General features: G+C 38.3%; 2 protein-coding genes across 4 annotated transcripts in view; one reads left to right on the top strand and one right to left on the bottom strand.

Annotated features, from left to right (window-relative positions):
• The window catches only part of csnk1db (casein kinase 1, delta b), a 42,864-nt gene extending 38,378 nt beyond the window's left edge, over positions 1 to 4,486 (top strand). Inside the window, exon 10 of the mRNA XM_028477035.1 lies at positions 3,847 to 4,486. The gene's annotated coding sequence lies outside the window, so the exon portion shown is untranslated. The remainder of the gene's footprint in view (positions 1 to 3,846) is intronic.
• slc16a3b (solute carrier family 16 member 3b) lies at positions 2,720 to 23,091 on the bottom strand. Of its 3 annotated transcripts, XM_028477034.1 has the most exons (7): positions 22,945 to 23,091; positions 11,631 to 11,871; positions 11,406 to 11,549; positions 9,924 to 10,519; positions 9,024 to 9,204; positions 6,236 to 6,512; positions 2,720 to 5,232 (listed from the first exon to the last, which is right to left on the bottom strand). In XM_028477034.1, the coding sequence occupies exons 2-6, from the start codon at positions 11,851 to 11,853 to the stop codon at positions 6,238 to 6,240; spliced, it is 1,419 nt and encodes a 472-aa protein (XP_028332835.1). In that variant the 5' UTR covers positions 11,854 to 11,871; positions 22,945 to 23,091; the 3' UTR covers positions 2,720 to 5,232; positions 6,236 to 6,237. The 3 variants fall into 3 exon arrangements, with proteins under 3 accessions (XP_028332835.1, XP_028332832.1, XP_028332834.1); XM_028477031.1 differs by having other exon boundaries at positions 2,720 to 6,512; XM_028477033.1 differs by having other exon boundaries at positions 2,720 to 6,512; positions 11,631 to 11,867; positions 22,945 to 23,056.
• Between the last annotated feature and the right edge of the window lie 1,312 nt (positions 23,092 to 24,403).

Raw genomic sequence — 24,403 nt, 5'->3', positions numbered from 1 at the left:
GCTGGTGTTGGGAGTTGTTTTAAATTTTGGGGCATATTTCGTTGACCAATCAGGAGCTTTCCCCAACCATGACGTATTTAGAATAATGAGGGGAAAAAAGCTTTCTGCTGGAATACAGCACCTGTAGTTGGGGTCCTGGTAGGAGATGCAAGCGCCGAAGAGGGTCAGCAGGTCGTCAAACTGGGCACGGGAGAGACAGAAGTAGCGCTGAAAGCGACTCTCATCTGAGCGCAGCTCTGGTGAATCCAGAAACGACGTTGAGGAGCAAATAAAGCCAGGCCACTCTCTGGATAATGTAGAGCCGATGAACGGGAGTCGGAGGCGATGTGTTCAGCAAGGAACTCCAAACTTTATTCTCCATTCGCCCACAGTTCTCTATAGTCCTCTAACATCACAGTGCACACACTGAGTCACACCAAAATACATTCGACCAGAAACACCACCTTCTCAACACAATAATGTTCCCCACCACTTCACAGTCACTGGGTGAATTATGAATCGCCACAATATCATCCATTGTATGAACACCAACGGCAACAGAGAAGCCCCTCCCATCGACGCGCTGCCTTCTCAACATTTTCTACGCTAGTGACAAGCGTACTGATTCAATGAGCACTAGCGTCCAACTACGTGCGTGAGAAGTTTATTTTTAAGATACGGCTTTATTCTCAAAACATTACGACGTTAATCTAATAAAATTACAACTTTAATCTCGTAGTGCTCAGCTTTTCTTTTCATTTTAATGTAGCCCTAAAACGCCATTGTGGTTATATTATAAGTCAAAGGTTAGAAACCCACATTATTCCATCATCAATATAATTAAAGACAAGTTATGTTCTAAACAAACATTTGTGCTGCATCGTTTTGGGCCGTAGCTTTTGTGAACATGTCCTGCTGTGAACGCGGTTTGCCTTTTTAGTCTTTGACAGTTGTTTTTCTTTGGGGCTAATTATATAAAATTCTTCAGCTTCATCTCAGTGTTTGGTGTCAGAATACTGACACATATTATTGTACTCATTAATAACTGACACACTGACATAGCAGTGCTTCTCCAGTGCTTCTCCTTGAGGCTCAAACGTATTTGCTTCTTACTTCTTTCTGCAATGATTTTTCTCTTCTTTGACATTTTGGATCATCTTTTAATTCTTCTTAAATCCAGGTGTTGGAAAGTAGCCTTTGTTAGTAAACTTAGAGGCAGATGTGGAAACACTGCAACCTAGTGGTAGGATGCCATCACTTCATAGATCGAAACAATCTGAGCAGTGTGGGAGACGTTTATGGTTCAAACATTATTTTATTCTGAAATGACCAGATTTCCCAGGATGGGTGGATGTCAGGCATTAATGTATTGCACTTTGTATTACTTGTATGCACTTTATCTGATTATTGGCAATATATATTAATTCATTTTATTGTTTTATTTTTTTATCTTTTTACTATGTGAATGATTGAATATTTGAATTGTGATAAATGAATTGTCTGTGCAGCAGATCCCTCTAAGGAGACTAACTAAAGACACTTTGACTTTAAAGAAGCATGAACTCTTATTTTTCAGCCCATATATGCTTAAATTCTCTCAGGCCACTTAAAATGATGTGGCCAGCCAGATCTGGCTCACATGCCTCGAGTTTGACATGTGATGTCGAAACGAGGCAGAAATGATGCGTTGTCATGTAAATGATATAAATAACATGAGGCTATTCAGTGAGTTTCTATTAAAGTATAAACCTATTCTATTGGAGAGGTCACTTTAAATTATTTCTGGGTCATTTCAACACATTTTCAGGTTTCAGAAAATTCTAAAATTTGTACCAATAGTTTTTTTGTTACTAGTAAATAATAAATGATAAGACAGAGACGAGCTACAATGGCCTCATGTAAAGGATTTTCTATATTTGTGAGTGGTGAAATAACTCATAGTTGGGGTCCAAAATAAAAATGAACAAGTTGCCAGAAAAATTAGTTTTATGTCCCAAGAAAGAGTAACCTTTATACTATAAATTCAAACAAAAATCTGATTTTTTTTTTCTTACATTCCCACATGCCAAAACAGACCAATGAAAATGTTTTTTTTTTTGTTTGGGATTTCAAGATTGTGTCACCCAAGAACCAATGCATACTGTATATGTGACTAATCATTAGTGATGTGAACAGTCTATGTTCATAGCTCAAAGCTGATTAAATCACAGGGAGATGAGGCATATGCTAAGTTGTTTACTGAAGACCCAAAAATGTTTCATACCCAAACCCAGACAAACCTTTTCCCAATTTTGAGATTGGCATGTCCACCAGATAGAATGTATAGCAGATGTTTTTATATATTCTGAGAAAGTAGGTGCAGCTGTATTATTAGACCACATTTCACTTTCCTGTGATGTAGTTCCTGAGATTTGGAAGTTGAAAATGGAAGACGAATAAGAACTCACATACCCCCCTCACTAAATTGTCAATATCTCAAAAAGTATTAATCTGATCAAACTACAAATCTATAGGAAATAAAAAGTCAGATTTTTTTTTTAAGAGAATGAAGAGTGTGGGACTTTTGTGAAATGACATGGAACGACTCAGCTGTTGTGATGTGTCGCTATGTAGAAAATAAGATTACATCAATTGAATCTGATTATGTTCTCTGTTGGCTGCCAGTGAGAGGGCATCCTCTGCACATTGTGTTCAAGATAAAAACCAAGTGAAGAAACCTCACAATCACACAACAATTTGGTGTTAATTATGATTTTTATTTGATCAAAGAACAACACTACAAACCACTGAAGACAAGAACAAAAATAGAAAAGCAAAGTCCTTTTCTATTGACATTAATCTAAGTGTTTCATAATGTTATTGCAGTAAAGCTTATTGCACATATAACATTGCTGATGAAAATGTCCACAGTAATCTGTGAGCGTGTGAGTCATTAAAATCAGGAGCTGTCATTGTTAAAGGGTGGGGTGGGGTGGGGTGGGGGTGTTGAAGTTAAATAAATCTGCATAATTCCTCATTTGCTAGATTATACAAAAGAAGAAACCCTTGTTTTGTCCCCGTCATTATTACAGGAAGTCCTGAGCAGCGATGCTTCCTGTAGTGACCCTTCAGCACATTTAGCTGCTTTAAGTTCACAGCAGTGCATTATGGGTATTAACTGGTGATGCACCAAAAACATTATCAACCAAACACTTTTTCTCACCAACACAACCCTAACCTGAAACAGGATGTGGTGCATCCAGTGCGCGCTGTTATTTATCATTTATTATTAATGGTTAAGATATATCAACGTTTCATTTAACTATGTATTTAATAATCAAACAATATTTTGATATCTCTTAACTTTAAAAAAAATGAATAGAAAATAACTTTCAACTTTTGTAACCGAAGCAGCACAAAGTGATGTTGCGTATTTCCTGTTTCTTCAAAATAACACGTCATGTCGTGTTTTACGGCCTGATGACTTTTATTTTGAAGCCTGAAGCCTTTTCATCCGGTGGAGGTTTCACTCTGACACCGTAGTGCACGTATTCTCAGCATTAAAGCCTCTTATAAGACGGAGCACGAAGTGAAAACAATGAACAGTTCACTCAGTGTGTCCACACGGACCCCCTACATCGTGGCCTGACATCTAAATAATCCAAACTATCATCAGAGGCATTAATGAGTCTGTCAGCGCACTCAGATTTATTCAGATCCTCTGCATGTCCAACACAAGCAGTTAGGATTAAAGGACTGATCACCATCCCACAGTGATGGACCAGGTTGGATTTGAGTAAATAATGAGTTTTTTCTTCATTTGAACATGTTTCTTTTGGTGAACTGGAACTAAATGGGCTGTTTTTGCCCTTATGTTGTTTGTTTCAGATGGAGTGTGATTCCCACCTGTTGGACTCTAATCTTCCTGCTGTGAGAGCGTAAAGGACTCGTTGCTGCTGCTTCACATTGTTCTAATGGAGCCGTGCACTGCTCTGACCTTTCAAAGCATTCCAAACTGTTGGACAGACAGACTCGCATTCTACTGTGGAAACGGGGGGGGGGGGGGGGGGGGGTCTGGGTCTTTTTACAGTCTGGGTCGGTCTCATTCATCAGATGAGTTTTTCTGCTCGACTTCAGTAAAGTGAGGCAGAACTTATTAGTTTGTGATGCCTCAGCTCATCTGTTCTCTGATTGGTTCTCGTTGTTATCACAGTACTATTGGAAATCATTACTTTTCTACTTTTGATTTGTAGAAATTTAACTGTATTCACACACAGTCAGTCATCTGGCATTCGTCAGGTTTTCTATACTTTCTATACGTTCTCTGTAGTTTCTATAGTGTAGAGGCTGTGGAGTAAATCTGTCTGTGTGGGTTTAATGTGATGAGCAGTGGGAACTGAAGCAGCTTCTGAAGTGAACTTTGATTTTGCTCTGAGTGCAGCCTGAAGCTGTACAACGATTTGGGCTTTTTATCTGCTTTGTACTTGTGTATTTGGCCTGTAAATAAAAGACTCACTTGTATATTTCACATGTTTTTGTTGTCATGATTTCAAGACGCAATAAAGCATGGGGCAGAATCACAGATTTTAGACAAGGAAAAATATCAATTACAACATTAATGTGCCTTAGGTTGTACTTCCACGTAAAAATGATTAACATAGTATGTAAAACACACACAATATCCAAGCATTAAATGACACTTCAAACTCAGGACGGTTCAATAATTGCAATAAAAACGACTGCACTCGTGTAATAAAGGCACGGAAAATAGAAACCCCTCCAAATAGTTTAATTGAATTTGGGACAGAATTATTTGGACATTTACATAATGATTGTTTTCTGTCCTTTTTACTTTCTCCTGTGGGTTGATTTGATGCTCTAAAGCAGTGGTTCGGTTTCCAACCTTTTCTGGATCGTGACCCCTTTGATATCACAGATTTCTGGTGACCCCGAATACTTTTTTCCCTATATTTATTATTTTGGATTGATTATACTGTGTAACAAATACATAGTAGCCAGGATTAGTGCATAAAGTGACAAGATGGGTTGTTGAAGTATCAACCCAGTGCTGAGCTGACACTGAACAGGCCAAAAAACCAGAGAAACACGAGGATCACACAATAATGCTGTTAAAAAAGTGTCCAGGCCGAATCTTCACACATCTACATCAGAACTGCATTTGGTGTTGGTCCACATTCCCACTCAATGAAGTAGATCCTAAAAGCTGGAGTGGGAGTTTTCTTGTGTAACGGGCATCTCTTCATCATGGCTTTCCTTTGGGTTTGGAGACAAACACTGTAAATCTGATCAGTTCATTCCAATAAAACACATTGGCTAACATAACTTGTAATGTCACGGCTTTTGTCCACTTTTCCATTTTCTCTCTCAGGTCAAACAGAAGCTTTTCATCAAGCTGTGTTCCCTAAAAAGTTGCATTCTTTGTGCATCAGCAGCAGCGCTCCAGGGGAGCCACAAACTGCAGCATCCAAACTCAAGCATCTTTCTGCCACAGTTTCAGTTTCACTGATTTCTGAACAAAACCATGTTTCAGTAATACGTCTCAGTTTGGTTTCTAGTGCTCAGTTTTCTGCACAATCTGGTTTGTAATCGACTCAAATTTAAACAATGTCCTAATTTGATATCGATATCCTATACCGGTCAGATATCAACAAAAAAAACAAGTAATGGGTCTAAAATGTGTGATATAAGCACAGCGATACAAAAATAGTTTTTATTGGATTTACTGCGGTTATTTTTTAGGGTCTTCTCACTTAAATTATTTGTAGAATATTCTTCTGTTTAAGGTTGAAATGTCAGTAACCCATTGGTTAATAATAAATGAGTATGTTTTCTCATACCACATAATATAACATTCAACACTACAAAATCAGTCAAAAGTATGTGTGATTCGTGCTGGTATCGGATCAATATCAGATGATTCTTAAGGCAGCAGTATCGTATCGGAAATGAAAAAATGTTCCTCTGTGAAATTATTTTTGACCCAAAGCCGTTAACACTACGATGCTTTTCTAGTTCTTATTAGTGTTCTAGTTTTATTCTGAAATGTAAAGTCGTGATTTCATAACAGATTATAAGCAGAAGCGTGTATGAGAGCATTTATCACAAACTACACACAAACGAGAGCATTTGTCAGATTTCCCATTAAATCAGCGAGCGCTACGTTAGCTACAGCGCTACGTTTGTACGACAATCGGACGGACGACGGCTCACACAAAGTGACTCGTGATTGCACTATTTCCACCTGTGCAGTGCTGACCTTTATAAGGTTGTCTCAGTGTCTTTGTTCGCCACACACACGTTGCCATTGTCCGTTTCTCTGCCATCGTTAGCGTCCTCGATAGCCTCCGCACAACACCTCAGCCCCTCCTTCTCTGCAGCGTTTATGGGCTCCTCTATGTCGGCCTTTGAGTTTTCCGCTTTTCTTTTGATGCAGAAGAAGTTACCCAGGCTCAAGATGATGGCCGACAGGACGACCTCGCAGCCTGCGAGCAGGAACACATGCATGTACTGGTGGGTGTAGTCCAACAGGCGACCTACGAGGAGTAGGAAATACAGTGGGTCTTTAAAGTGACAACAACAAACAAAGTATTTGTATTGTCTTCCTAAAATGAGCTTTATAACCAGTTGGAGTCAGTGGCCACCATCTTGGATGGCCTGTGGTCATCACAGTTAAGTACTTGGGATGAAATGTTAGCATAAAGTCTGCAACATGATGGTCCATTGTTCTATGAATCTGTGTAACCACATTTATGTATTTATCTGAATAATATCCAGGAAGTTTACTATTATTAATTGCTCCATAGTATATCGTCATCTTAATGATGTAAATCCTTGTACAGAATTTGGTTAAAGTTGCAAATTAGAGTTGCCAAAAACAGAGAGAAAAAGTGTTAAGTGTCAATATTGGCTTAAAAGTGGCAGAAATGGGGGGGGGGGGGGGGGGGGGGTAATGTCATTTAAAAAGTAGGAAGTGCCAAAAATGTGCAGAAAAGACATTGAAATTTATTGACGAAGTGACAGAAATGCAGGTAATGTAGCAAAAATGCATTAAAAAGAGCAAATATATGGCAAGAAAAAGTGATGAAAATAGCTCAAAATATGGCAAGTTTGGTGTAGTTGCAGAAATAAGATACAAAATAAGCAAAAAATAGCTCAAATTGTGCTCAAATATTCTTAGTTTCTTGAAGGCACCTTGCGACGCCCTCTCAGTGTCTCACGACCTCAAATGGGGCCTGACCCCAAGGTTGAGAACCCCTGCTCTAAAACATGCATGAACACTATTATTCTTCCTACTGGAAGCCGCTATTATTGTACTTATTCATTATTTATTTAATGCACAACTTTCCAAATGTGGTCATTGTGTTTAAAACATTTAAGGAACCATTTTACGTTATTACTGAGAAATGGAGACGGACTGAAACACGCACTTCCTTTTTTATTATTGGCATCAATATTTTTGGTGTGAGTGTTTTCTATCTAGATTGAAAAAAAATATGATAAACTGATTCTCATGAGCAGTGACAGGTAGTGGAAAACTTGATATGAAACATATTTTAATAATTGTTACATACGTACAGTATGTGTAAGCCATAGAACTGTAACATTGTTCCACAGGTTTGTAAATTAGTTTTTATATCATTTTCATGGCAATTACAATTACAAATTCAAAAATATAATTGTCCCCCAACCCTAGTCCTTGGTTAGCTTCAGCATCGTCTTTAACGTTGACTTTTTTAATATAATAAATACTGCTCATCCAAATATTGTACTTTTTATGGTGTATATTATTAGCAATAGTGTTTAAGTGCTAAACACTCTTCCAGGCTAATGTGATTCACATTCACAACTTTTTAAAATAATATCCTTAAATTGCTTACTTTAAATATAATTTATTCTTTAAATATTTACATTCAAAGAATTTGAACTATTTGTCAGCAGCAGTGGCGGCTGGTGCATTTTTCTCCACAACAGGGTTTGTGTAGCTTTGAACAAATAAATAGAAAAATTGCAGTTAAAGAACTGGTTTTATTTAAATTAACCACAATGATTGCTACAGAACCCATAAACAAGTAAGAATAATTGTAGTTTATACAATAGAGTGAGTGAATGTCAGGGTTATTATACTTCTGGAAATTTAATTTGTTTTGTTTTTCAGATTTTATTTTATTTTAGTTTTTTTGTTTTAGTTAGTTTAACAAATAATTAAATAAAAATGGGGGTGACAAAGGAAGTGGTAAATGAACATACACAATTTAAGACCTGACAAAATATAATTTAACACCAAGTTTACAAAAGATTAGAAATCATCAAATTTACTTTGTTCCCAGTTTGTTCATGTTTCTTTGCCTTTTCTGAAAAGTGCTTTAAATGGGTCCTTTATAAATGCTGGGTCAGCAGGTAGGCAGGGAAAGCAAACATTTTTAATTTCTCTGACTTCATTTTGCTTCTTTCTTTCTATCGTCCCACGGCTTCACCTGTCAATCAGACACTTTAAGACGGACGACTGTTACAGCAGCCCCTCCCATGGTGGGAGGTGGTGTTGTGTAACTGAGCTGCTGCATTCAACTGCACAGCCGCATACTGTCTCTGGGCGCAGCTTATCTGCGCCCATTGACATCTATAGACTTGTATTATAGAGGAGTTACTGCGCATGTACAACTTTTAACAAGAGTTAATGGGTCACCAATCAGACACAGATGAACCAAACAACTCTACACATAATAATTATCTATAGAATATTTATTCTGATTATCTAAATACAGATATGCATTTGTTTTGAAGTATTTTTAATTCATTATTGTTTATTATTTTTTCATGTCATGAGTGGTGGGGCGGGGCCTTAGCGCCCTCTAATGGCCAGCCGCCACTGGTCAGCAGTACAACTACAGTCTAATAATCTTCAGTCGGTCGTAGTAAACATTTAAAATCACATATAATCACAGTTTCTGTCTGAGTGGGGACATGGAAGTTAAGGTTCTTTGGAAAACAGCACATTTTGTACTGATGACGGGAACATTTTTTTAAATCAGACATCATGCTCTGACCTGCTCCTGGAGGTCCCACCAACACAGCAATGGCTTCCATCAGCAGAACCAGCCCGAGGGCACTGGAGAACTTCTCTGTTCCAACAATGGTCATGAGAACCTCAAACTGAAGCGCCCCCACCATGCCGTACGACATCCCGAAGAACGCACAGAAGGCCACCAGACCAGTGTAGTCATCAGCCTGAAAGCACAAACAAAGCTGGTTTTCAGTGTTTGGTCCGTGCATTTTGAGGATCAAGTTGAAATTTAATGGCAAGATTAAAGTCGAAAAATGAGATTAAAGTAGAATTTTCAAAATTAAACTAAAAATACAATATTGTGATAAAAGTGCAAAGGTTTGCTTTTGAAGTCAAAATCTATAGAAGCTGATGAGGGCCAATGTAGATTCTGGTGTCCACATGGACCTTAAATGAATATGAGAGGTATAATCAATTATTGTAATACATTCATTAATGTTCCGCTTACATTTTGGCTTATGACTTAAAGAAAATGTATTATTACCTTGTAAACAACAAACATAATCAACAAATTTCCAATTCTAAAGCCATAGATTCTAAAACACAAATCAGTTTATTTTCCAAATACAACTTTCACTTTCCAATGGAAAGCAGGCAAGTGTTAATGATATGTTTACATTAACCCAGCAATAACCTATTACAGAAACAGAAAAATAGTGCAGTGAAACATACAAACACACAAAAATGACAGAAAAATATACAACAGGATGACAAAAGTGGCAACAAAAATGCACAAAAGAACTGTGAAAGCACACAAAATGAAAGAAATACACACAGAATGACTCCAAAAACACACGTTTCATGTCTTAATTCTCAGATCACTTATTTTTCTAAGTGCTGACATGAATGGTAACCATGTGACCCTCGAATCAAACATAGTTACCTGTGAGCCGATGAGGTCGGAGCAGCCGTTGAATATCATTGCGAAGGCGAACAGGTAGACAGTTCGGGGCCGAACCCACTTCAGTCCCGCTATTAACCCTGACAATGGTCGGGCAAACATATCCACAAATCCCAAGATAGTGAGCAGCAGCGCAGACTTGGTGTCCTCGTAGCCGAGTCCTTTAGCATAGTTGACGACAAATACAGGGGGCACAAACAAGCCCAGCACCATCACAGATGCTGCTAACGTATAGATGAGAAATCCTCGATCCTTGAACACGCTGAAGTCCAACAGCTTCTTCTTTACCGGGGGTTTGTCTGCTGCTTGGTGCTGCTCCACGTCCTGGGACGTCTTGGGCGGCACTAAGGGCCTCATGAGAGCACCACAGGCACAGCAGTTGAGCAGCATGCCCCCCAGGATGAGGAACCCCCCCCTCCAGCCGTAGTGGTACTGGAGAACCTGTCCCAGAGGAGACAGACAGCACAGCGCCACAGGACTGCCTGCTGCTGCCAAGCCATTGGCAAGAGGACGCTTTTTACTGAAGTATCGATTCAACATGATCAGAGAAGGTTGGAAGTTCAACGAGAGTCCCAGACCTGAGAGACACATTGGCTTTAGATCACAGAGATAACACAGGCTCCATCCCACTTTTATGGCTTCTAATTTAAACTATTGTCAGGAACGTTGCAGAGAATAACACTCGGACTTCACAGTGTGTATTAGGGTTGCAGTCAATTACATTTTTCAATTACAATTACATCTATAATTATCCATCTTTAATTAAAATTTCATTATGATTACAGTAGCCTGCATTTTTTCCTGGTACAATTACAATTAAAATTACAATTATTTTATCCCTGAAAATCAATTAAAATTATAATTATTCACAATTACTGATTCGTTAATAAACAAGCCCTTAAACTTACCCTTCCTCTTGTGTTAGCTTTCTGTTAGCATCTCTTATGGTAACGGGTCAGTTTTGACCCATGTCTTAAATCAGCTGTAGAATATACAATATAATATAATATATAAAATTATATGATATATAATTTGTTTTTCATCTCTTGGTTACCTTGTTAAGTTTCTTTATCTATGAAAATGTTGGCATTAATATTTTTGGTGTGGGCATCTGAGCCTTTTTTCTGTCAGTATATGTAACCCCATTTTTTTAAATGGTAAAATGATCCTAAAGAGAAGTGACAGGCAGTGGCAAAACCTATGAAACATATTTTAATAATGAGTTAAGTTAACTACACAGCCACAGAGCTAGAACATGGTTACCCAGGTGAATTAAATTGTAATTAACAGTTTTCATAGAATTTTAATGCCAATTACAATATATCTGAACTCAATTATGAATCTATTATGATTACAACAGCAACATTTCTTTTTGCAATTACAATTACCATTCTAATTACATCATAACTGTAATTAATGATCAATTACCAACCCTGGTGTGTAGTGTTAACAGAGAGGTCGTACCTGTGATGACTCCTGTGCATAGATAGATGTGTATGATGCTCGTAGCAAAAGAAGCCAGAATCATTCCCAGTGAAGCAAAGAACCCTCCGACAATCATCACTGGTCGGCAGCCGAACCTGTTCACCAGTATACTGCACAGAGGCCCTGAGGACACACAGCAGATAGACGCCATCTAGCATCGTGTTGTAAACAGTAAATCATAGAGCAGAGTGTGGTCTGGGGTACCTGTGCCGTACAGCATGGCCAGCAGTATTGATGAGATCCAGGCAGTGTCACTGTATCCCACGTCAAACTCACGAATCAGCTCTTTGAAGAAAACGCTGACAGCTTTGGGGAAGGCGTAGGAGAAGCCGGTGATGACAAAGCCCCCGGCCAACACCGCCCAACCCCAGCCGCCATCAGGTGCCTTCACGGCACAAGGGCTGTCGTCCACCACCGCTCCACCCATGGTTCAATCTGAGGCTGGCTGTGAAACACACACACACACACACACACACACACACACACACACACACACACACACACACACACACACACACACACACACGCAGCTTAAACTAAAGCCACTTCCTGCCAGGGGTGTGAAGAGTACTGACAAGTAGAAGTACTTACTTGATTTAAATTGTACAAGTAAGTCATACATAAAATATTCAAGTAGAAGTAAAAAGTAGCTCAATTAAACAGTTCTCAAATTAAAAATTAGAAATTAGGGGTTTGTATAAATCTTGCCACGGTTCCCTTGCAAACAGTAAACATAGAGACTAGATCTTGCACAATTTGAACTTAATTTATCATACTAATACTATATATACTATATAGCCTGTCTAGGGACAACAGATGGAAATTAGCAGTTGGCTACAATCTCGCATATTTACATTTTTTTTTTTTTTTTTGAATGTTCATCAATATGTATTGTCCCTACTTAAATAAAGTAATAAATAAAAATAAAATATATATACATATATATATATATATATATATATATATATATATATATATATATATATATATATATATATACTGTATATTAGGAAAGTCACGGTATTGACAATATCTCAATACCGCAGTATTAAAAGTGTCTCAATATCATCATCATTATGTCACGGTATAAAGTAATGTAGTTTTTGTGTTAGCTGTAGCAGACCGTTTCAGAGTAAACTACAAGTACCATAATGCTTTGGGGCGTCGTCATAGGTTACAGGCGACTGAGCCACAGTCAAGGTCAGAGGGGAAGAAAACATGGTGGTTGGTGACAGCCACCTGAGCGAAGTAGAAACGGAGGAGTTTGTAGAACTTTGTTGTTGTTGTTTTGTGGAGTAGACTATCGTGAGACAGGGTAGTTTTACCAACTGATGTTGTGTTGAGCAATAGTCTTGGCTGAAAAATAACCCAAAATTGTACCAATTTGTAAATAGCTGTGTGTGTGTGTGTGTGTGTGTGTGTGTGTGTGTGTGTGTGTGTGTGTATGGGGGGTGAATCCATTCTAAATTCATGCACAACAGTGCAACACATGCGTAAACGAACGCGTACCCTGCGTCTGCACATCTGATCTACATTTTCCATGGACTTATAATGGGTACATGGGCACAATGCAGGTATGTAAGTGTGTGTGTGAGTGTTAAGTGTATACAGACCACCATTTAGTCCGGTTACAGTCTGTGTCACGACACCCATTCATAGAGTTGTAGTGACTGAAGTGTTACACTCTGAGTCATCGTTGCTGTGATTGGACAGGATACACACACTCACACACACTTACTGACGTTACATGTACTACATAGTGAAGCACACCTGATGACTGCAGCCTCAGTCATGCCACACCTGCCACTACACATAACACTTCAATTAGGTAAGTTTAGTGAAAGTTAGGCAGGTACACGTGCGATGGACTGGTGCGCATGAATTTAGAAGTGATCCAACACCCATTGTGTGTGTGTGTGTGTGTGTGTGTGTGAGAGAGAATGTTCTATACTCTTTGTATTGCGGGTGGGTGAGTTTTATTGTATTGAAAGTATTCTATTGTAATGTAGAAAGGCAGGAGTTATAAACTAGCATTTGAGATGATGTTAACTTTGTTCGTTGCAAAGATTTGCAACGAACAAAGTTCCTCTGTTAACCCAACAAACAATAATCATATTGGTAAGTAAAACGGGGTATAACTTTTCCAAATGAATTATTAATCACAGTATAATATTTAAATCCAGTGGATATCACTATTGGAATCATTTTCTCTGCTAGTGTGTGCACGTCTCAGCCCAGCTTGATGTTTTCAGCTGCTTCCTGAATGGCTGTCAGTTTGCCTTCAGATGACAGAGTGCCGTACCTCAGGGGTTCGAGCAAACTTATTGCTCATTAATAATAACTAGTGCAGTGCCCGTAAGAAGTATGTCTAGCTATAGAAAAGTGGGAGGTTTAATATTTAGCACTGTAATATAGGCTAGCATACATCTGCGGCTTGCTGAGAGAAAGAGATGTGTGTGTGCATGTGTGTGTGTGTCTGTGTGTGGCTAGTCGACGAAATGAACTGTGCAGAGCATAATATTTAGCACTGTAATATAGGCTACATATATATAATGAAAGCCTATTTTTATTTTCATTTTATTATTTTTTATTATTATTATCATTATTATTCACCTTAGTTACAAACCTTGCTAACTGAGGACACCTGCTGGTCAATATTTACGAGGTGTTTTTTAGGATATTAGACCCACTTAAGTTGTTTTTAAAAGCCCTTTGTGCAGTCACTCCTGTAGATTCTGTCAACTTTGAGCTGTTCTACAAAGCTGTATTTAAGACAATTTCATTAACGGTATCATTGCAATCCAAACAAATCCAACGTTGCACACCTTTGAACCAAGCTGCAGCCATGTTGAAAGTCTCAGGTCAATCTGAGCCTGATTCGCAGAGATATTTGAGGAACAGACACAGAGATTCCTTGCTTTATAAATAGCATTTTTGTCGTGAAAGGGTATGAAGTTAAAGCAGAACTAAGTAACTTGCGCTTAGCGATCCCCCTAAAGGACCCTTTCGCTTATGTCACTGTCGTAAAAACTCTGCACCCCCGCCGCCTGCCCCACCCCACAGCTATACGCAACAGTGACACTAAGGATGCTTTCACACATATAGTCCCATGTGACCATGTGAACAGTATGAGCAAGAGAGACAAGTAAAATACAAGAATGATGAGGGAGTAATATGGAAGTGAGTGTGGAAAAGTGTGTGATGTGTTTGTTTGTGTGCTGACAAAGCGGCTCTGAAAATGGATGGATGGATATTTGTGTGTGTGCTGCCTGATGGAGTGCTGGGTTCTGAGCGCGTGCACATGCGTGCCTGTAGCCATGACGACAGTGTGCGATTGCGGTGTGCTGCTGCTGAGCTGTCACTGCATGGAGTTGCTCCGTTCCTTAGACAAAGATCTTATTTGCCTTTTTTTTGCTGGCTCCGCCATGATATAAGTTTGAGAAAAGTGAATTTGTCCAGCCATGGGGCTGGTCATAATCTAGCATTAGTTTGTATTGGGCTGCCATAAAGCAGTACGTCTTGCCAGTGGGTCGGAAGCAGGAACGTTGCAAGTGCGGGAGAGACCCCCCAATCTCCCCATAAACACTTGTATTACCCTCACAGGGGCTATGAGAAGGATTTGTTAAGGTGAAAAAGTTACTTAGTTCTGCTTTAAGTCACAAGTCATTTGTTTTCAAGTCTAAGTCAAGTTGTAAGTCCTTCTTGATTTTGTCAAGTTGAATCTAAAGTCATCAAACCATCCTTTTACGACTTGTGTTGTAGTGTGAAATGTTAGAAAAGTCCTGATCTAGTGATATTACTTCAACTGAAAAAAATCATCAGCAACTGTCGGCATGAGAAAAACTGACCATTTATTATTATCCAATGGTTTACAGACATTTTTAACACAAGAATATTCTACAATTGAATATAATAGACCCTGAATAATAACCTAAAAAAATCTAATAAAAACATACTTATAATACATTTATCAGAGGTTTTAGATGTAGGGCAATAGAATCCACCCCATGCTGCATTCACACCGGATGCGTCACAAAATGTTTTTGTGCGACTAGATTACACTACATACAAAATCAATGGGAAAGACACGCAAAGAGGCAAATTCTTCTGTTTGGAGGTTTGATCCGCGCGGCAAGAGCGTTGGCAGCAGCATGTGTGCACCTGATTTTTCGTGACATTCTTCATTTACTTGAGTTGAAAATATTCAACTCCAGCAAATGTTTTGTGTGACTCACAGGCGCAAAAGCTAATCAGAGTCCTTGTTGACAATGACGTCAGGCCATTAACACAGACACCGGTCTTTTCATCCATTTCAGCATGGAGGAAAAAAATAATGGTGGCAATGTGTGACCACCCAGAGCTCCACGACACGACGAGTTTTTTTTACTGGGACCGGACTAGGAAGGATTTGGCACAGCTCCTGAAGAAAACATTGAAAATCACCAAGTTGGATGGGTCGCTGATTAACCTGGTGAATCAATCAAGTGTTTTGACGGCACTTCAGCTTCCACAGAAAGTAAAGAGCAGCGATTTTACTGGGGTCCTCCATTGTTGATGGTGTAAAGAAAGGGAGTCTGGTTGGCTGCACTTTTATATTCGCTTCAGACGTGCATGTGAAGCGAATATGGGGAAAACGTTTTTCGATCCTGAGGAAGCTTTCACGAAGAGCTCCATTTGTGCCGCGTCCAGTGTGAACGCAGCATTAGACAGCAACATCCTGAATTCAAACAGATGACTGAAGGGTTCCAGTATATACTTGATGTAATACCAATAGGATTATACTTAGAGCTGAGGCTTTGGAGGTGCTCAGACAACAATAGGGATGTAATGATTCATACTGGGTTTACGATACGATTCTCTCACGATTTATTTTACAAAATGGGACTGTAGACAAATGATGATTGAAAAATATTGTACTGTTCTCATTTTATTTTTAATTGTCAAAAGAATCCCTGGATAAATTATTAAAAACAATGCAATTTAACTAAAAATAAATCTTGAATGAAATAAATAAAGGAATAATACAAATGAAGAAGAAGCTTATTAATTTAAATTCTGGTTCTATAGTAAACAATGCAAAACTGCATAATATTTATTTTTCTTTTTAAAAGTGCAACTGAAAATGTATTTTGTGCCTTAACAATTGGACTTTAAAAAAAAAAAAAAAACATCATTGCACTGATTTATGTCAGATATTTGTTTGGACCAGCAGAGGGCGCTGTAACACAGTGGTCGGTTGGCATGCAGCTAATCTAGCAATGAAGAAGAGATGCTATGCTAGCAGACAGAGCTAATAGAAAAACGTGACTTTTACAGATATTCAAGTAATATTACAAATATTCTTTCAGTGCTAAAGGGTTAAGGAATCATTTATTAACATGTAACATTGACATGTAAGAGTAGAAGGCGGCCAGAAAGAAAGTAGTAGCAGATTCCGCCCGCCGGTACACTGCTGGACAAGAGAATGGATAAAATATATCGATAAATATGAATCGATTTTTCATTACATCCCTAGACAACAATATTCAAAGGAATCAAAAACAAAGGACATTTGTTAATATTGCTTTTTTTTTTGACATTATTGTAGAGTAAATGTGGAACCACAATGATGAAATGCCTTCAGTGTGTTGTAGCAGGGAAACTTCTGTAAAACATCCATGTCTTCAAGTTTACACTGAGAGAAAAGAAGTCAGTGACCAGGACGTGAACCCTCACAGTGAGACACTTCACTAACTCTGCTGACCCCTAGAACATTCAGTGAGGACTGCCAAGCATTGTCTTTCCCACTGAAATAGGACACGGATTAGCTTTAATCTGTGATGACAGACCACTGGATTGTATTCTGCATTCCATCGATTGTGATTCGGATTAATCGAGATTCGATAGTAACTGTGATTTCCCTTCTCTAAAAACTAAAGTGGAATCATACACTTTTAGAAACAATACGAGTCACAGTTCCAAAACAAAACAATGCACAGTGCACTACACTACATGTAGTGTTAACATATGACCACATACACTCAAGGTTAAATAATACAGAAATAATAACATAAATAATCGATTCTAGGGGAAAATATCGCAGGGTTCTTGCCACCAGCCCTGTTGAGCGTAGGGGCCCCCTATGGTGTGATTTTGATCCCCTACGCTGTGATGACGCCCCCTACGCTTTTCTGTTGTTTTTTATTTTTAACATTTCGCTACCTTCGTAATAAATATTTGTTGCATACTTGGACACAAAATGGACTCCAGGTGTTAATGGGTTGTTTAAACTCTCTATTTAATACAGGCGGTTTGCTCAGATGCTCCCGTCTTCACCTGAGGCCCCCTGCAGCCACTTAGCTGCCCCTGATGCTGCCTGTGTGCATCCTCGCTTTATAACTCTCAACGGATCATTCTCCATGTGCGTGCACAGATGTGAATAGTGTCGGGTTGAAACGGGTTTGGGCTTAAAGGGCCCATGTTACGCTAAACCGACTTTTCTGTGCTTTAAACATCATAAAGTGCTATTAGGGCTTCATACACATGCCCAAAGTGTTTTTTTCATTGATTCCCTCAATCATTAGTTAGAGGGTGATTTGCTCCTTTCTTACTGCAGGGTGAGCCCAAACACCTCGCTACAATTTGATGACGAATTTGACACAGCACTGAGCTGGAGAGGCCACGCCTCCAGGAAGCTCTCTGCCGCGATTGACATGTAAACAGACACACCCACAAAGGTCAGCGTGTCAGCATCATTTGCGCAGTGCTATGTATGTATTTTCTACAGTCTATGTATGTACAGGTGAACGCCCCGCCCCCACGCTCTGTCTTGTGTTGATAAAGCAGCATGGGCTCAGCTACGGAGTGGGTGGGAGGAGGGCGGGCCGTCCTCTGGTCCTACATCACCATGCGGGGAGGAGAAAGTCAGTGTCCCGTCTATAGACACGCCCACTCATGAATATGCATAAGAAAGACGCAAATCAGCCTGTTTGTATAGAGTTGGTCAGAAAGTGACTTTTCAGAGGCTAAAACTCTGGAAAACAGGCGAGTTTGGGAAAATAAACCTTAGATACTATGTTTTTGTGGTTCTTAGAACAAATGGAGATGAAAAAATAGCATGACATGGGACCTTTAAAGAGACATCTACTTCATTCGTGTCGAACAGGTTCGGGCCGTGTTTTGTCGGACTCTGGTCTTTTTTTTCGACCAGATTAAAGCTCTACTGTGTGCATCGGCATTCTCCACTTTGTAATCCATAATCACCGTCCAATATAAGCAGTGTGCTTCATAATCTCAATAAAAACAATCAACTAAATAAAACTACAGAAAAATATAAAATTAGTGAGTTGGGGAGGAATGTCATAACAGTCCCGATATTACTGCGGGTCCCACATAATACTTCATTTAAATTTGAAAAAATGTTTTGCTTTAAAGTAAGGCTGTAACAAAGATGAAAAAAAAACAACTTTAGCTTTACTTCACAAAATTTGGCCCTTGACATACAGGAAATAGTGTTTCAGGGGTTATAATGTTCAACATTTTGCAGGGGTATGAGATTCTCTATGCTGTGAGAAATTCCAGGTGAGGACCCTGAATCAATTTTTAATATTGTCCCCAAAAAAGAAATGGTGATATATTGTGAGTTAATATTTCTCCGACCCTTACATGTGTAAGTGTGTCCATGTGTGATTTCCAGTGTCTGTCGTCATGGTTACTCTGCTGTCTGAGCTACTGCTGTGAGTGTATTTGTGGCATGTTTGTTACCACAGCCAGGTTTGTGTTTGCACTGTGACATCCAGAGTGTTTTACATGCCTTAGATTAGGATTAAATGGTACTATCATACTATTTACAAATTAAAAACTTTTGTCAAGATATCAACTTAAAAACTAAGTGACCCCACCGATGACGCCAAATGGAAGACCATAGAACATAACTTAATAAAAAATACCTCTCGCTTCATTAATAGGTGACATAAACCTTCTCAATAACTATCTGAACAAACTCCCTCCCTGGGTAAGAGTTCCAATGAACATCTGGAAAAAAATACTCAAGGACAGAGAATTTGAACAAAACGCAAAATAAATAAATAAACTACAAAATAAACCTCAATTACTATGTTTTTGGGGTTCTTAGAACAAAAGAAGATGGGTAAAAAATGCTTGACATGGGACCTTTAAGACAAAAACCGAACGGGAAGCAAAGGTAAAGATGACTGAGGAGGACTGACTCAACATCTGCAAAACACAGTCATTCACCTCAAGCTCAGGTCTGTGGAGAGAGTTTATATAGAAAAATACCCTAAGATTTTTTATCACTCCAAAGGTCAAAAGGTCCCAGACTAACAGACCTGACCTTAGTCACTGTTGGAGGATGTGTGGCAATACGTCTGCTGGACATTTCCACATTTTTTGGGAGTGTCCTACGTTTTCACTGTTTTGGGGAAATGTGATAAGAGAAATTAGATCAATTGTAGGCTCTGATATAGACTGCTCTTTCAGTCTTATGTATTTAGAATTTACCAATAAAAATAAAAAAACAAGATAAGTATTTAATAAAAATTCTATTAGCTAGTTGCTAAAAAGCAATAGGCAGAAAATGGCTCAGTAAAGAGCCACCGTCTATTTCAGAATGGAAAGAGATTATTTCTCTCTGAGATATGCAGTGCTAAGTTTGAGAGGTACTGGGAACCATGGAAATCTTACACAAATCTGAAACAGTGAAAGTGCTTGTTCTATCCTGTATAAATGTCTTACTCTATAATTTGTAGAATTATTATCTTTTATTTTCTTTTATTTAGAACCTCTACTGACCCTGTCTGCTACCCTTACTGTTATATGTTTGTACCATGTAAAAATATATAAAAATAAAAATTAAAAAAAAGTCTGGACAACTTTGATTGATCCAAAGCTTTGCTATTCACAGCATATAGTTATTTTAAGCCTTCATAAAAAAAACAACCTGTTTATTTCAACAAAACCTACTTCTAATGACATGCACTTTTCATCAAGATTTGGAAGATTTGAATGGATAGAATATAATGCTTTATTACTGTATGGATCAACATAAGCATCACATCCTGTAAGTGTCACAAGTTGTTGCATGAATGAAATAAATTCAAACATAACTATTTTAAAGGTCATTTCTAGTTTGTGTTCTATAGCAAATTTCCAATTCTAAAACAGTGGATGTGGGTTATAATTAATAGGGAGTCCATGTGAACAGTTTTCATGCTGAAGGATGCTGACCTCTGTACTGGTGCATTCAGCAGTGTGTGTGTGGTGTGGTGACCACAGACATGTGGCCCCAAGATAGCGTTCTATTTTTAAAGCCCCCACTACAAAGGCCAGAGCTTTAAGCTAAAGTGAAACATCAAATACACACGTTAGCTGGACTGTAATAGACCCACAATCTTAGGGATGCAACATTTGATTTAGCTCACACCTGTGCAACTCTTATAGACCAACTCACTGTTTTTAATCATTCTGAGTCTGTTTTGAATTGTACATATTAACCAACAATGGAATTTAAAAAAAAAAACAACTTGTCATTGTGTTTAAGTTTTTGAAATTTAATTATTAACTTTAACACTTAAGCATGTGTAATTAAATAGTTATTCTGAACCGGGAACTACACACACACACACACACACACACACACACACACACACTAACTATTTGTTTTTGTCCCTATTCGATTTCATCATGACACTTGGATGCAGATTTTATTTTTCATTGTAATTCTTAACACTTTTAATTTCCTTATTTTCCTTATCAAAAAACAAAAGTTGAATCATACACTTTAAACAAGTCAGTCAGTCCCTCTGACGGTTACTCCAACTGCACAGGAAATTGCACTACACTACATGAAGTGGTAACCTATGACAACATATGCAGACAAACATTAAAACATTTAAAATAAGTACATAAACAGTCGCTCTCATAAGGCCAAACCTTGTTCTAACTCCATATCAGAGATTCTGATCATGGTACCATGATCATTCACACTTTAAAGGCATGGAATAAATGTATATCTCCATTAATAACCATATAGTTACATCACAATGTATGGAAAGCCACATTATTTTGAAAAATCACAATAAAATGCACAATCCTGGTCTGATCCAGATGAATCTTGGTGGAGAAATTAATGAACCAACCAGACATAACTGAGTCAAAATTCATAAAGATCAGTCAATTATGAACCGAGATATGAATTCTTTTCAATTTCACCAATGAGGAGAGATAGAGATTTTTCACTTCATCAAAATCATCCAGAATCAGTAAATTGATCAGATATAAATATTGATTTTTATATTGTCACAAAAAATATCCTAACACATGATAAATTTATCTTTCCCACCTGTAAATAAATGGGGAGCTGAATGTAAAAACTTGGTAACTTTTTCATAGCTGACATATTTTGAACATTTAGCAAATTTTTCTTTCATTTGAGACATAAATTCATATAAAACAGCATTGTTCTATATCACTGTTAAAAATGTGTACACAACAAATGTAAATGGTAAATCTGTTCAAATGTTAAGTTGGTTACCAAGTGTAAAGCTAAATGTTCAGAAATTATGCAAAGTGGACAGGTCAGCGCCTGTCAATTATGAGGCCCCGCCCACACCACGACAGCGGCTCAGTGAGTGAGGAGAAGGGAGGAGCCAGACATTGTGGGATTGCTTCAAACTGACAAACTCAAAAGAGCGGTGATGACTGGTTGACACCAAGGATGCAGAAGAACTAGGAGGGTGGAGGGTGGGCGGGGCCTCGTGATGGCTGACCAGCCCACTTTGCATAATTTCTAAACATTTAGCTTTACATTTGGCAATCGATTTAACATTTAGATTCAGATTTAACATTTACATTTAGCATTTTCATTTCTATTTAGATTTAAAAGGTATAATTCACTTTCACATTTAGATTTAAAATTTACATTTAGATTATGTTATTATTGACACATTTTTAACAATGATATAGAACACGCTGTTTTTCATTAATTTGTCTCAAATGATGTCAAAAAATAAGTTGGATATGAAAAAGTGAGTGTTTACATTCAGCACTCCATATAAATAAATCACATATTCATAAATTATTACATTTAAAATGTTTTCTTTCACATTTTGGTTTGTGGACTAGGAAACCTAAAGGAACATAGATGATGATGATGATGATGATGATGATGATGATGATGATGATGATGATGATGATTACACATTTTCTGTCACAGATGCCAGCACCAGCATCATCCTCATCATCAACGTGGCGCGCTGTATGTAAGCACGTAGGCACTGAAAACGCTCGCGCACACGCACACACGCCGCACGCTCACACGCACACTAATACTAATCCTTAAACTAATACTATTAATAATAATACTTCTGATAGAAACTAAAGCTTGGCTCGTGATGTCGATGAAATCCTGTCACAGACAGTGTGAGGATGTGCACAGGTGTGCGCGTGCCTAACTGATGGCGACCGGCATCACGTTACATTACACCTCCTAGTTACTCTCCAACAGCTGAGCTGAGCTTACCTGTGTTTAGGTGATGAACTCAGAGCTCCACCTGGGGGGGATGCTGTAGGCCTCGGTCCGGACCGCGCTGTGCCGCCTGTGGCAGCGCGTCCTTCGTTAATACCGGGAGATCACTGACGCACGTCACGCAGGCTCCGCTAAGCCCCGCCCCTCAGCCCAACATGTTGCTGGTACGTGCACAGCTCCGAGTCCGCCCGGTACAACCTGCAGCATCAAACCGTGACTGCAGCTGAGCACATACACGTGTCTACACCCCCACACCCCATTGACCATTGTTTGGCTTCTGTCACTTTATTCAAATAAATATCACTCACACACAGGTGATCACAGCACAGTTTGCTTTTCATCGTTATGGAGGTAAATTCAAGAAATTAATTTAAAAAAAAAAAAGAAAAAAGAAAATGATGTTTTATTTCCACCAAGTGACTCATAAACAAACATAAAACATCATTCACAAACGAATGCGTTTCCTTTTTGCAAATAACAGACATGCCTATTAAACAAATACAGCATGTTTTACACACGCAAAGATACGTCATCAATTGCAAAAAAAAGTACAAAACATGCATAACGTTGGAACACAATATTTTGGGCAAATCAAGGATAAAGTTGAAATGTAAAGTCAAAATTTAGAAAATAAACTCAAAATACAATATTGTGATAAAAGGCAAATTTTGGCTAATAAAGTCAAATCTACAGAAGCTGACGACGGCCAATTCCCCATATGACAACAAAGAGCAGATCGTGGGAGTCTACAAAGTGCCATGTATTGATGAATGCCTTAAACTATACTCCAAATTTAGGTTAAATAACAAAGACATTATTTCTCTTTTAGCTCATAAACATTACGTTGTAATCTCTTTACGGACTTCGAAGAAATATTGGCAAAAACTTAATCTGTTCAGAAGGAAACCCCAGTCTAGTTTGAGGAGCTACGGAAACACATTATGGCCAGTTTAGATGGAGGCTGTTGTATATGGTGAATTGGCCCTAGTCAGCTTCCATAGATTTCAAACCATTTACTATTATCACAGTATTGTATCTTGAGTTTATTTTTTTGAAATTTCGACTTTATTCTAGACATTTTGATTTCATTCTTGCCAAAAATGATTTTCTCCATCAAAATTGGCCCTAATCCTCTTGCGTACATCTGTGTGTGAATCTGCAAATCCGATAATTAGTAGCTCCCAAAAGTCATGTGACAATGGAAAGAGTGTGCTATAAGTCACAAGACAGATTTTGTTGTTGTTATACAATTGTTTTTTTATCCTTGAACAATTTATTTGTTTTATTATTTTTATATTATATGTTATATTTAAAAATGGTCACTGATTCTGGACCTTGCAGATCCACACTAAAGCGCAGATGCACTTTACTTTTGCTCTCCCATTTTCATCCTAATTCTTACTATTTCTACAAAACATGACTGTGTCCATTAACAGGCTCTTTTTTATCCTCT

The sequence above is a fragment of the Gouania willdenowi genome, chromosome 19 (assembly GCF_900634775.1).
Source record: "Gouania willdenowi chromosome 19, fGouWil2.1, whole genome shotgun sequence".
NCBI lineage: Eukaryota > Metazoa > Chordata > Actinopteri > Blenniiformes > Gobiesocidae > Gouania > Gouania willdenowi.
This window is presented reverse-complemented; position numbering and strand designations above follow the sequence as displayed.

Coding starts and splice junctions, on each gene's coding strand:
- slc16a3b (XM_028477031.1), bottom strand. CDS start 11,853: ATGGGTGGAGCGGTGGTGGACGACAGCCCTTGTGCCGTGAAGGCACCT. Junction 10,520..11,405: donor ATGCACAGGAGTCATCACAG/GTACGACCTCTC, acceptor TGTGTCTCTCAG/GTCTGGGACTCTCGTTGAAC. Junction 9,205..9,923: donor CCGACCTCATCGGCTCACAG/GTAACTATGTTT, acceptor TTGTGCTTTCAG/GCTGATGACTACACTGGTCT.